At 40.0% G+C, this 14,648-nt stretch overlaps 1 protein-coding gene across 1 annotated transcript in view; it reads right to left on the reverse strand.

Annotated features, from left to right (window-relative positions):
- Positions 1 to 535: 535 nt before the first annotated feature.
- Positions 536 to 14,648, reverse strand: part of LOC124866342 (eukaryotic translation initiation factor 3 subunit H-like) — an 86,693-nt gene continuing 72,580 nt past the window's right edge. Inside the window, 4 exon segments of the mRNA XM_047362090.1 lie at positions 536 to 814; positions 1,252 to 1,294; positions 1,296 to 1,385; positions 10,674 to 10,794. Of these exon segments, the coding sequence (XP_047218046.1) occupies positions 720 to 814; positions 1,252 to 1,294; positions 1,296 to 1,385; positions 10,674 to 10,794 (349 nt within the window). The 3' untranslated portion in view covers positions 536 to 719.

Here is a 14,648-nt window from a genome sequence, read left to right on the forward strand (position 1 = left end):
ATTTCCCTGAGAATCTGGAAGAAAGTGAGCTGTACTGCTGATGGTTTATATATAACAGAATATCATAATAGGGAAAATTACTCAATTATGAGTAATCATGACCTATTCCACCAGACTTGTCCTGTCAAATCACCTACCCCCAGCTTTTGCCAGTAAAGTCTTTGCCCTAGCAGGAACATCTTTACTTGGAAATAAAACTCAACTTTGACTCACACTTCTGCCTTAGTTCGTTTTAAAAAGAATCTGTTTCCAAACGAGCCAGCACAACAAACTTCCTGCTAACTGATCCCACCTTCGTAAGGTTTGAGCTGCAGACAAAAAAAAATCACATAGCAACACAAAACTGCAGAGTCCCTGTATAATTATTTTATATTCCAAAGGAGCTCTACCTTAGCATGTCAAGATTCTGGACAAAAACAGCCATTGTGGAGGGATAAAACAGAGCTATCCCCAAAGTTTGAACTCTGCAATTTGCTGTTAGTCCAATTATAGGAGGATTGTTATAATGTGACAACATACAAGAAGGCAGAAAACATAAAGATGCAGGATTTTTATTTGAAACAAAACAAGGTGTCAGATGTATTTTTGCCAAAGATGTAAGCATAAAAAACAGTGGAGATATCAACTGAGAAAAAGATGATGGGTTCTCATGCAGCTGGCAACAAGGTGGTTCTTGCATCTCCTTCATCTTTTGTCGTTATCACTCTTTAGTCTCTCCTCTAGTTGTGGCCTTGGAGCGCCTCGGCCATGAACAGCTTCCCGAGGTTCTGCGAGGTGAATTCCTTCACGTTCTGGCAGTAGTTGTTAATTTGCCCTGTTGGAGGGTTGCCACATGCATTCAAACGCCCCCATACACAAACACACACACACCAGAGCATATGTACATAAACACACACACACACAGAAGCATTTGTACAAACACAAACAGGCGGAGGAGGGGAAGAAAAAAGCAGCACAACAACAAATTAGTGGTGAACGGAGTAAATGGACGGATCAGAATGTTGTCAGAAGGCGGAGAGCTGAAAGGCGTCAAACAGCGGGGAAAAGGGGCGGTTGAGCTGGAGACTCAGTCAATAAACTTTAGATTAATGTAATTTTAAGATAATGGCAGAGATAATTGCAAAACAGAACCTGAGCTCCTGCGAGGGGAGCGGAGGCGGCTGATGGAATTTAGAGAGGAGAGGTGGGGGTGTTCCTCTGATGCCAATGACAAAAGCTGAAAGTCTTCAGAGTGTTAGTGTGTGTGCGTACCTGCGATGAGCAGTGTATCCATGCGTGGTGGAGCCTGGGGGGGGCTTGAATAATTTGCTGATGTCCTCCTCAGGCAGTGGGGGCTCTCCTCTGCTCTGTCGCTGGGCGTTCTCCTGCTGCCGCCTCTGGAGGTACTAGAGAGAGGGGCCCACAAAGGGTGGCATTAGTGGGGGCAGATGTGGGGGAGAGGGAGACACAGAACTCAAGAGGCTGATGGCAGACAGTGTGAGAATGTGGAGCGAGATGGCGTCGACAAGATGTGGGAGTACCGAAAGAAATGAGAAAAAGTGGAACAAGTAAGGAAGCGGAGAATGGTAACAGAAAAAAGCGGCAGGCGAAATGTCAGAGAGACTTGGAGAACACAAAGTCAGAAATGTAGAAAAACAGAGTGATGAAAGACGAGACGGGAAGACAGAGACAGAAGAGTTATAAGTGCTAACAGGAATGGAGTGATTTGTGGTGGGCTGACAGTCGGTATATCGGCTAGGTGCCATGTCTCTGGAGATCCTAAAAGCCTTGTTAATTTGGCAAGATGATAGAGAAGAAGAGGAAGGTTGGAGCAGACGGAGGAAGTAGCTGGTGTACAAGCAAGGGCGGTGCTTTCAACCAAACATCCCACAATGCACCTGTATAGGTTCATCAGATCAACACAGAGAAACATTTTTGATATTTTTTCTCCCCTCAGTCTCACAGCATGACTTGGTTTCACTGAAATGGAAACGTGCAAAACTTTAGCACGCCTTACTCCCTTATGTTGCATATAACTGCTTTATAGTTCCCAAGAAGTATCTAAACCTTACTCGAAATTAAATTTTAAAAACGTGTGTAATATAGGCCTGGTGCTAATATTGAACAAACATGTTAATGTCAGCAAAACAAAGGCAGCACCATCTGCTTTTCCATCCAGACTGGTCTTCAAAAAGCACATTTAATGTCAAGCAGTTTTACTAAATCCTGACAGAAACAGAGTTGGACTGAAATCCAGCCCCCTGTTAATTCATGCTTTATACTTTATGATGATTTGAGGAAGGGCAAGTAACTTCAAACATCTCTCCTGCAGTCATCTCTCTCTGCATTTACATTATTCTGTGTTTAGAAGCACTTGAGCACCAGCTGAGGATGAAGTGTGCTCGGTTTTATTAACAGTTTTAATTAAAAGTCTAACAACTGCTTTGGAGTCACCCAAATAACCCAAGTTTCTCCAGCCCTAATTCAACCAGGTAAGATATAATTGATCATTTATAAAAAATATACAATAAAGTAAGTTTTTTTTGTCCACAGGATATCAATAAAGTAGAGACTTCCTTCAGATTTTAGGAGATCAATCAACATTGGCCACTTCTCTTGATGCCCAGGCAGCAGGAGGATTTGTTTAATGAATCCGATTTTCACTTCTTGGCTACTAGTATATTTCCATCTACCATTCTGTGTTAAGTCTCCATGGTAACCAAGTGTTGTACTGGCTGGCTATTTTACCCCCTTGCAATTTTTCACCCTTTCAGTTTTGGTCATTTCGTACCAGACTATGGATGCTGTCTGCCACGGGACATTTTGTACCGACCATGCGTCAACTTGAACCTCCAAAGGGAAGTTTTGCGCCTGCTTCAACTGGTGATTTCAGGTCATTTTCTATGGTCTACTAATGGTCTGCTGTAAGGAAAGCTGGTTAAGGGACTCAATATATACTGACAGGAGGATGCATATAGTTATTTTGGTTTCATCAGGAGTCATGATCTGTCATATTTCATAAGATTCAATTGGTCCAAAAGGGTTAGAACCTAAATAAATTAAAACAAAGCCTTCAGAAAATAATATATAATACATATGTGTGATTTAAGCATTTTATTATGACCATATTTCAGGATAATATTGAACTAGAAAAATAAACATACAGCCAATAGTTTTAGTACATCAATTGAAAATGGTCCGTTTTCAGGTATGAAATACAAGCAGACAGTAATGAAATAGCAATAAAAAAAAATCCAGACTATTATCTCGGGTTTCTTGCTCAGGTAAACGCAGTGAGTTGAAGGCCACAACTTTCTGGTTCTGCAATCCCAGCTGAATGATCTGAAACTATGCACTGCTCTTGATGTTGACTTGCTTGATGTTATTCGTGGTTCGAGGTTGTGAGGTAATTGCAGGACTATGATGTCAAGCGACTAACCATAATAACTGTTGCATTGGGTTTTCAATCAGACATGTAAACACAGCACCAACATATTTTGCAGCAGACCCGCAGTTTTGTCATCCGCACGGAACAATGTTAGCCAGCCCACTGATACATCCAGCTTGATTCACATACGTTGCAATGGAAAATGTTCCTCTGTGAAACTGGCTTTGTAGGTTCCATCACCACAACAGATCATCTGGTTCCAGCTGTAGCCAATGTCACCTTTCAAATAACAATTATCATCCAGATTGAATTAAAGAGCAGAGGGGTAACATCTTATACAGTCCAGGTAGCTACAGAAATAAGTGAAAATGTGACATTTACTACAAATTCCTCCTTTAAAGTATATAAACTGTATACATTTTAGGTTTACTTCAAAGAGACATGTTTTTGGGTTCTTAAAAGAATATTGTAAGTTTTTTTCTACCAACAGCTGCTCCCCTCGGTTTTTTATCTTCCTTTTGGCACAACAACCCAGAAATCATGTTACCTTTAACTGATGAACTTTCTACGACCTCTCTTTGGCAAAGCACTCTTCAGCTGCTCTGGCTCGCCTTGTGTTTGTTTCTTTAAATGTAGAAATATTGCTGGGTTGTTAAATTATTTAATTGTAGCTGAATTCCTCTATTAGGCGTAATTTATGCTTCCTCAGTTTGGCGGATTAAAACATTGCAGCATATCTAATCAAGAGCAAAGTGTTGCGGGCTTCTTTGGATGTGAATGAATCAGGGAGGAGTGAGCCATACGTTTCCTGCAACAAAAGACCAACCTGACTGCGGACTGTGCCAAAGAATCTGTTATTTACCAAATACACAAGGCTATGGAAGAAAAATGGAGCCCCCTCAGCGCAATGGCTTTTTGCAACTTTCTATGATGATTAATAAGGTTCCATTTGCCCTGGAAGCAGCAGGGTCAATAGCACAAGATTACAAGGGGCACGCAGCGTAGATGTCTGAGAGGTTTAATAGAAGCTCACTTTCCTTTTCCCTGTGCGCTTTATTGGTTCATAATAGGGTACCGTGTGAAATGTGAAAAAGCTGACACTATAAAAGAAGGGGTTGTCTGTGTGATATTGTATACGAGACTGGGTGTATGAGTGAAAGAAGAAAACTTGGAGACTGATGATAAGGTGAGAACAGGGAGAATGATGGATCCTAAATCTCTAGTGTGGAGATGAAACATACGTACTTACTCTTGTGGTTTTATAAAGTTCTAACTATAGTTATGGATACATGTTTCATCCGACTCTGTCTGATATCCGAGAAGCTGTTTGTAACTTTATCTCCTACTGAATGATAGAATGATGATGGTGACTCAGCCCATATCAACATTAATACCTCAGACATTTTCTCGCTTCCACTTCCACGGACTAATGACTGAATAATGTAGCCGTTTGAACGTAGGTGTATGTTTGTGTGCACATCATTGAGTCACATTGAGCTGCTATGCTCCCATTTTCTTGAACAATGTGTGCACGGTGCTGCGTGACGTTGGCTGATCCCTTTACTGCGAGATGTTTATGATGCAACTGGCAGAGGTTGTAGCTGCTGATGGCAGTATGTGGTTTCAGACCATGTGTGCATATTTTCACTCCTTTAGTCCATGTAATTCTTAAAATGTGTTAGTTCCTGCTTTTTAAACCAAGTTGAAGTTGTGAAGTGGTTTCACCTTCTGCTCAGAGCACATTCAGCTTTTACTCCTATACCTTTTCCATATTTTGTCACGTAAAAACCACAAACTAGAATATATATTTTTTCACTGGCATTTGATAAATAAACCAACACAAAGTAGTGGATAATTTTAAAGTGGACCGAAATTAATACATGGTATTAATCTATATTTCTAAAAACAAAAACCTAACTGTGGCTTGCGTAAGTTGCCTCTGTCTACGTTACTATTTCAAAACAAACATGGTGGGCAGAGTGTGCAATTACTCTTTAATAAACAATTAAATGCAACCAAAAAAAAACCATTGAATACATCTGTTATTATATGGTTGCATTTAATGGCACACTAATGTACAGAGTTGGACAATGAAACTGAAACACCTGTCATTTTACTGTGGGAGGTTTCATGGCTAAATTGGACCAGCCTGGTAGCCAGTCTTCATTGATTGCACATTGCACCAGTAAGAGCAGAGTGTGAAGGTTCAATTTGCAGGGTAAGAGAACAGTTTTGCTCAAAATATTGAAATGCACACAACATTATGGGTGACATACCAGAGTTCAAAAGAGGACAAATTGTTGGTGCATCTGTGACCAAGACAGCAAGTCTTTGTGATGTATCAAGAGCCACGGTATCCAAGGTAATGTCAGCATACCACCAAGAAGGACGAACCACATCCAACAGGATTAACTGTGGACGCAAGAGGAAGTTGTCTGAAAGGGATGTTCAGGTGCTAACCCGGATTGTATCCAAAAAACATAAAACCACGGCTGCCCAAATCATGGCAGAATTAAATGTGCATCTCAACTCTCCTGTTCACCAGAACTGTCCGTCGGGAGCTCCACAGGGTCAATATACACGGCTATAGCCAAACCTTTGGTCACTCATGCCAATGCCAAACGTCGGTTTCAATGGTGCAAGGAGCGCAAATCTTGGGCTGTGGACAATGTGAAACATATATTGTTCTCAGATGAGTCCACCTTTACTGTTTGCCCCACATCCGGGAGAGTTACGGTGTGGAGAAGCCCCAAAGAAGCGTACCACCCAGACTGTTGCATGCCCAGAGTAAAGCATGGGGGTGGATCAGTGATGGTTTGGGCTGCCATATCATGGCATTCCCTTGGCCCAATACTTGTGCTAGATGGGCGCGTCACGGCCAAGGACTACCGAACCATTCTTGAGGATCATGTGCATCCAATGGTTCAAACATTGTATCCTGAAGGTGGTGCCGTGTATCAGGATGACAATGCAGCAATACACACAGCAAGACTGGTGAAAGATTGGTTTGATGAACATGAAAGTGAAGTTGAACATCTCCCATGGCCTGCAGTCACCAGATCTAAATATTATTGAGCCACTTTGGGGTGTTTTGGAGGAGCGAGTCAAGAAACGTTTTCCTCCACCAGTATCACGTAGTGACCTGGCCACTATCCTGCAAGAAGAATGGCTTAAAATCCCTCTGACCACTGTGCAGGACTTGTATATATCATTCCCAAGACGAATTGACGCTGTATTGGCCGCAAAAGGAGGCCCTACACCATACTAATAAATTATTGTGGTCTAAATCCAGGTGTTTCAGTTTCATTGTCCAACCCCTGTACAATTCATACTTCAAAGTATTCATTTCATTTTACTTTGTAGTAAAAATAAACAAGGGAAGGAATAAAGTAAATTTTTTAAGGAAAAATCGTTTAAAACAATTGCAAAACAAGGAGAAGCAATTTTTCAGCAGTCACAGGAAAGCTGGTTGGAGGTGGGGGGGCAATGGTTAGACGTAAATAAAGGGCAATCCTGGAAGAAAACATTGGAAGCTGCAAAAGACTCGAGACTGGGTCGGATCTTTACCAACAACCCCAACCATACACCCAGGGCCACAATGAAATGTTTTTGAGAAAAGTATTGGTGCAAGGCTGGTTTGTAGCAGAATCTGCAGCCAAAGATGATTTTACAAAGTATTGATTCCAGTGGACTAAATAAAAATTCGTGCCACATTTTTCAGGTTTTATTTGCAAAGAATGCGTTCAGAAATCCCTCCGGATTCCCAACAACAGTATGTCTCTACCTTACACCTTGAGTTCGACCTTGACAAGGCTGTACTTGAATCCCTCTTATGTTTTCTTCTCTCAAATGATGTTTCATTTATGAAGGGTTTGAGTGCAACACAATGCAGCATGTACTGTGAAAAAACAAGTCCTACCTCAATGACCTGCCTGTGCGTAGGTCTGGGGGTGTTCACAGAGTTACAAACCCAAAGCTCCCCTTTTTCAGAATTACTGGGGCTAAAGTGCTATCCTTCTTGGCCACAAACTTTGCTCGTTTTCGCCTAACAAGAGTTGAAGCTTACCTTACATGACAGATGGATTCCTGCATAATCATAGTCATGAGAAAAATCCCTGCCGCCATGTTACAAAACTATTCTTTTGTTTTGTAGCCAAGAGATCCACAATTCAGGCTGACAAGATTCCTGTACTGCCAGCCAGAAGAAAGATTTTTTTAATGCAGTAACTGGTTCAGTGCTTCGCTGATAGGTTTGCTGTTAATAGATAGATGCTTCTTGCAATAACCTGATATTTTGTTTTGAAATATCTCTGAATGGAGCAGACAAAGCTCAGAGCCTTCTGAACTGGAAGGATCCGACCGCAGGGTGCCACAGAATTTGGTACGATTTTTGAACAATTATTTAGAACATAAAAATTGTCCATGTAATACAAAAAGGCACAGATTGATGTTGATGTTAGATGTCTGGAAAAATGACCTTTAGCTTAATAAAATCTACTTAATAAAGAAATACTTCAGAAATGTTGTAGAAACAAAGTCAGAAATCAAAGAGCAAACTCAAAGGTAAAGCACTGTGAAAACCTAGAAAGCAAAGGAAAAATTAATGCAATACTAGAAAATTTATTCTGCCTGAAGGGACAGGCCAAAACTGATTAATTCCTTGGATAAACCGATATTCCAGCCCGATACAAGCCTTTTAATCTGCAAAACCTCCAGCCAGTTTGCTAAATTTCCATCTTTCATCTCATGCATTCAGTTCCTTCTCTTTCATGGTCATACACTACTTTGTTTTGGTCTACCACATAAAGCACATTCAATTTTGTGGTTGCAAAGAAAATGGAAAATACCGGGGGTAATGAATACTTTGTGAGTCTCTGTATCATAAAATCTTCTTGCCGTTAATGATTTCTGAACCTTACCTGTAGTATTTAACAAACACGGGTAATTCCAGTAGGAAGGCATGTGCTTACATTATGACAGCTATAACAGGTCAATGCGACCTGATCAGTGTAAACTGAAATGATTTGTGATGACCAGTTACTGTCGCCTGGACCTTACTTATCACTTGTGGTGCTTTATTTATTCCACACTCATCTGGTTTATTTTGATATTAAGCACCTTCAGTGAAATCATTATTTGCCACATAGCAGAGGAGTTCACAGCTCTGAAAAGCTGTCACGGTGATCGTCATCTGTCTGGAAAAAGTTAGATGTTTAAATTTTTTTTTTTAAATCCTGCTTAGTTGGAAGCCAGAATGTAACAATGGAGTAGCACAGTTTAAAAGACGAAGTTTAAATTGAGATCCTGTCACATACAGGTCCTTCTCAAAATATTAGCATATTGTGATAAAGTTCATTATTTTCCATAATGTAATGATGAAAATTTAACATTCATATATTTTAGATTCATTGCACACTAACTGAAATATTTCAGGTCTTTTATTGTCTTAATACGGATGATTTTGGCATACAGCTCATGAAAACCCAAAATTCCTATCTCACAAAATTAGCATATCATTAAAAGGGTCTCTAAACGAGCTATGAACCTAATCATCTGAATCAACGAGTTAACTCTAAACACCTGCAAAAGATTCCTGAGGCCTTTAAAACTCCCAGCCTGGTTCATCACTCAAAACCCCAATCATGGGTAAGACTGCCGACCTGACTGCTGTCCAGAAGGCCACTATTGACACCCTCAAGCAAGAGGGTAAGACACAGAAAGAAATTTCTGAACAAATAGGCTGTTCCCAGAGTGCTGTATCAAGGCACCTCAGTGGGAAGTCTGTGGGAAGGAAAAAGTGTGGCAGAAAACGCTGCACAACGATAAGAGGTGACCGGACCCTGAGGAAGATTGTGGAGAAGGGCCGATTCCAGACCTTGGGGGACCTGCGGAAGCAGTGGACTGAGTCTGGAGTAGAAACATCCAGAGCCACCGTGCACAGGCGTGTGCAGGAAATGGGCTACAGGTGCCGCATTCCCCAGACCTGGGGGACAGAGAAGCAGCACTGGACTGTTGCTCAGTGGTCCAAAGTACTTTTTTCGGATGAAAGCAAATTCTGCATGTCATTCGGAAATCAAGGTGCCAGAGTCTGGAGGAAGACTGGGGAGAAGGAAATGCCAAAATGCCAGAAGTCCAGTGTCAAGTACCCACAGTCAGTGATGGTCTGGGGTGCCGTGTCAGCTGCTGGTGTTGGTCCACTGTGTTTTATCAAGGGCAGGGTCAATGCAGCTAGCTATCAGGAGATTTTGGAGCACTTCATGCTTCCATCTGCTGAAAAGCTTTATGGAGATGAAGATTTCATTTTTCAGCATGACCTGGCACCTGCTCACAGTGCCAAAACCACTGGTAAATGGTTTACTGACCATGGTATCACTGTGCTCAATTGGCCTGCCAACTCTCCTGACCGGAACCCCATAGAGAATCTGTGGGATATTGTGAAGAGAACGTTGAGAGACTCAAGACCCAACACTCTGGATGAGCTAAAGGCCGCTATCGAAGCATCCTGGGCCTCCATAAGACCTCAGCAGTGCCACAGGCTGATTGCCTCCATGCCACGCCGCATTGAAGCAGTCATTTCTGCAAAAGGATTCCCGACCAAGTATTGAGTGCATAACTGTACATGATTATTTGAAGGTTGACGTTTTTTGTATTAAAAACACTTTTCTTTTATTGGTCGGATGAAATATGCTAATTTTGTGAGATAGGAATTTTGGGTTTTCATGAGCTGTATGCCAAAATCATCTGTATTAAGACAATAAAAGACCTGAAATATTTCAGTTAGTGTGCAATAAATCTAAAATATATGAATGTTAAATTTTCATCATTACATTATAGAAAATAATGAACTTTATCACAATATGCTAATTGTTTGAGAAGGACCTGTATTTTTATATGCCGAAAACTGGCTACAACTCAGGTGAAAATATACAAAACTGAAGTGCTTAAAAAGTTGTTGATTTTTGTGACACTTAATTGGTACAACTGATCTTCATTTAACACAGATGCTAATAAGCACAGTTATGTTACATTTATCATTAAATGCTCAGATCTGAATATCTGATTAACTGTTTCTTTCCTGCTGTGATTACAGCTTGAGTTTGGTTGAGTCCACATCCTAGAGACATAAACCTGCTGTTTCCCTGCTAAGAATGGAACTGTGGGTGCATGCATTTGTGAATACGTGTGATAGGGTAGCGAAAGAGTCTCTATACGCATGCTGCTGCTCCTGCTGGCTCACTGTGTGGGTGGTGTGGGCACTTTGCTTCCTGAAAGCCTGGCTGTGTAAGAGTTTGCTTGCAGGAGTTACCTGGTGCTTCTGCTGCTGCTGCTTGCTCAGGTTGCGGCTGTAGGTGTTATATTTGACAATGTCTTGGTTCAGGTCGTCCACCCTGTCCATCAGAAGCTGAAGACTCTTCTCCAAGTGGTTGCTGGAATGAAATTGGCTCTGTGTCAGTCAACATTTTTGTCTCGCCAACAGTAAATGTGAACAACAGCAGAAAGAGCTATCCACAACAAACCATATCTAGCCGTATCAAGCTCTATTAATCTTTAATTCAAATAAATTTTACAACTATACAGTGATCTCAGAACTACAGCTACAGTGTGCTGCACCTCATAAATGTGGCATCAGATGAATGTTCCTGTATGTGGTGAATGTCCGCTTATTTTTCAGTCATAATAAGCGTCTTTCAGCTCATAGATTTACAATAAACACACTGACACAAATTCCACTTCACAACTTTGTCAATGACAAATAAGTCGATCCGGCAAGATTACAGGGACGTATAACTCAGCAGCTTTCTCATAAACACCACAATTAAAATGTGTTGAGTATTTCTCTATTTCCATTCTTTTTAAAATACCGAGACTTGGCGCGTTCCACATATTTGCCATCAGATTCAAGCCTGGACTCCAGCTCAAATGCTCCTAAACGTTAAATTTACTTCCAGTGGGAAGAAACATGTTGGTAAATTAAAAGATTACTTTAAACCTAAATCTGACAGGGGTATGAATAACTTAGTCTTAACTGTATCCTAAGACGCTGTAGCCGGATTCATAAACAATTAAAAAATAATATATATATATATATATATATATATATGGTGGCATTGCATTTTCCTTTAACTTTTAAACAGGGACTGAATAAAATTTAGTACAACTCATAAAGAAATAAATCTGGGTTTTGGAGAAACCTGCTGGTAACCCGGATCAACCCTGATCCACAACTGGCCGGCAGGAAACTCAAAAATAAAGGCCACGCTGACAACAACACTGTTCATTGGGAAGGCTGTTACTGAGTGAACACAACCCAAGGTTCACTGTTTTATGTATCAGTACATCGACACTGAAAACAGTATCAGTGTACTGATTAAAATGAAAGAGGGTATTTAAAAAAAACAAAAAAAAAACTGTTTAGTAGGAAATGTTGAGATATGTTTGAGAGAGAGTGATGCTTTCAGCAGATAACAGGAAGGCTGAGAGTACAGCAGAGGTTTATGTTTTTTAAGGAAGACTAAAATAAATATTTTGAATGCCGCTCTTATGTCTTTTAAGAAACATAAATGTGTGTCATATCAGCAAGATTCACATTTTAATTTGGATCAAAATATTTTGGACTTTAAGATATGATGATTTTTAATTTCTTGTTTATTTTTGCTTCCCTGTCCTCAATATTTTTTGGTCCTGTGAAGTACTTTATGGTTTTGAAAAGTGCTTCATAAATACATTTTACCAACTCTGACCCAATAGAACCTAAAATTACAAAATGCATTTCCTTTTACAATAAAGAGTAACTTTCATGTTTCTTTGAACAACAGCAGCCACCTGCTGAGCCTCAACCACTCTGAATTTCTCGGATCTAGAAAAGGCGTTTTAAAGTTTTACAGATCTGGTGCTCCACATTGTAAACAGATTGTCTCCAATAATGCTTTATTGTTAAGTGAGGTTTTTGAAAGTGTTTTACAGTGCATCTTTCACTCTCAGACACATAAAAATATCAGAGAAGGGAAGAAAAAAAAAAAAAGAGCACAGCATCAAAACAGAATGCTACCCGTCTCCCTCTGGATTCCCAACAACAGTATGTCTCTACCTTACACCTTGAGTTCGACCTTGACAAGGCTGTAGAGCTCCACTTTAACTTGAATCCCTCTTATGTTTTCTTCTCTCAAATGATGTTGTTTCATTTATGAAGGGTTTAAGTGCAACACAATTCAGGCTGACAAGATTCCTGTACTGCCAGCCAGAAGAAAGATGTTTTTAATGCAGTAACTGGTTCAGTGCTTCGCTGATAGGTTTGCTGTTAATGGATAGATGCTTCTTGCAATAACCTGACATTTTGTTTTGAAATATCTCTGAATGGAATCCAACAAAGTTAAAAAGAGTGGGATGACCATAACCACTACTTTGGAGCAGACAAAGCTCAGAGCCTTCTGAACTGGAAGGATCCGACCGCAGGGTGCCACAGAATTTGGTACGATTTTTGAACAATTATTTAGAACATAAAAATTGTCCATGTAATACAAAAGGGCACAAATTGATGTTGACACTAGATGTCTGGAAAAATGACCTTTAGCTTAATAAAATCTACTTAATAAAGAAATACTTCAGAAATGTAGAAACAAAGTCAGAAATCAAAGAGCAAACTCAAAGGTAAAGCACTGTGAAAACCTAGAAAGCAAAGGAAAAATTAATGCAATACTAGACAATTTATTCTGCCTGAAGGGACAGGCCAAAACTGATTAATTCCTTGGATAAACCGATATTCCAGCCCGATACAAGCCTTTTAATCTGCAAAACCTCCAGCCAGTTTGCTAAATTTCCGTTATCTCATATTTAAAAGACTTCTCTCAAAGAACCGATCATGGTACATTTCTCTTCCTGTACTTGAGATAGGCTAAACAAGGACCACCCCAACACGTGCACATCAAACAGACGTAGGCTCCACATTTCGGCATGACGTGACGGTACTCTCCACTTTATCTCTGGTCATACGATCAGTTTAAACTCTAGATAACTATTGGCTGTGAAACAGTTTTGACCAAACAGTGTTGCTGTAGAAGCTCAGTAACAATATTAAACTTACAAAACAGCAGTTACAATAAAAAAGCTACTATTCTTTGCCTCAGAGCAACAGAAATCACTATTTGCAAGTTTCTTAATATATTATTGATGTTACGCGTGTAAATATTAAGTATTTACCAGTAACATTTATTATTACCACACAAAAGGTAATCGTTACCAATGAATGGGATTTTCCAAATATGCTAGTATTACACTAGGGGTCATGGCAACAGCATTTTGTAGCATTACTATAAAACATCTTAGCTGTTAGTTTGCAAAAGCTTCCTTTGCTTGGAAACAAGCTAACTACTTCATTTTCTACTACTGAAATTGTGTTAATCAGACAAACTTTGTTAGAACATTCAGGAAAGGCAGAACTACAACCTTAGTTGTCTATTATATTTCTGCAATCTGTCAAGCAAACGTGCTTCAGAGAGCTACACTATAATGGTATTAATTAGTCTTAATCCTTAATTACTCCTTCATATACTTAGTTTACTACTGATGAGAAAGATGAGTGTGCAGTAAATGCTGCTAAGCTTCTTGTCCCTTTTCTGCAGGCATTAGAATATAGTGCAGTGCAAGAAAACCGCACAGTTGTTCCGACTCTTGCTCTTTTAATATCAACTCAAAGTATGTTCAAAATGTCAGACATATAAATCATTTAGCCAGAGCCCACACAGGAACAGAAACTGAATGACCACACTGCTACATAAAAATGAAGCCCCCCACAATCTTTGAAATAAAGACTACTCTGGATCATCTCAGCTCCCTTCTACTGCTAACACCTTCATCACATTAAAACCCAAACATGCACTGCTAATAACCATGGGCCTGCACATTATTACATGAGCACAGCTGATGATGATTTATGGGGTGCTATTTTCATATGCCTCAACTATCTGTGATCTTAAAATCTTGCACCTGCATGAGATGCGTACCAATATTGGTGATTACATTATCTGCTTAAACAGATAGCTGCCTCCTGCCAAAAGGAGGACAATGCATATGCACTTCATTAGCCAGCAGTAGTTTCAGTCTATCCTGAAATTGAATGATCACTTTTACAATCTGAACCAAATAAAATAAAGGCATCATTTCAAAATGCACAATGTTTGGGAACAGCAGTCATTTCTATGTTCTGAACCACTGCCAGTCCAGACGTGTTGGACCGTCAGGGGTGCTGTGATGAGTTTGGAATTCCTCCGCTGTAAACATGAAA

This window comes from Girardinichthys multiradiatus, chromosome 3 (assembly GCF_021462225.1).
Source record: "Girardinichthys multiradiatus isolate DD_20200921_A chromosome 3, DD_fGirMul_XY1, whole genome shotgun sequence".
Classification (NCBI taxonomy): domain Eukaryota; kingdom Metazoa; phylum Chordata; class Actinopteri; order Cyprinodontiformes; family Goodeidae; genus Girardinichthys; species Girardinichthys multiradiatus.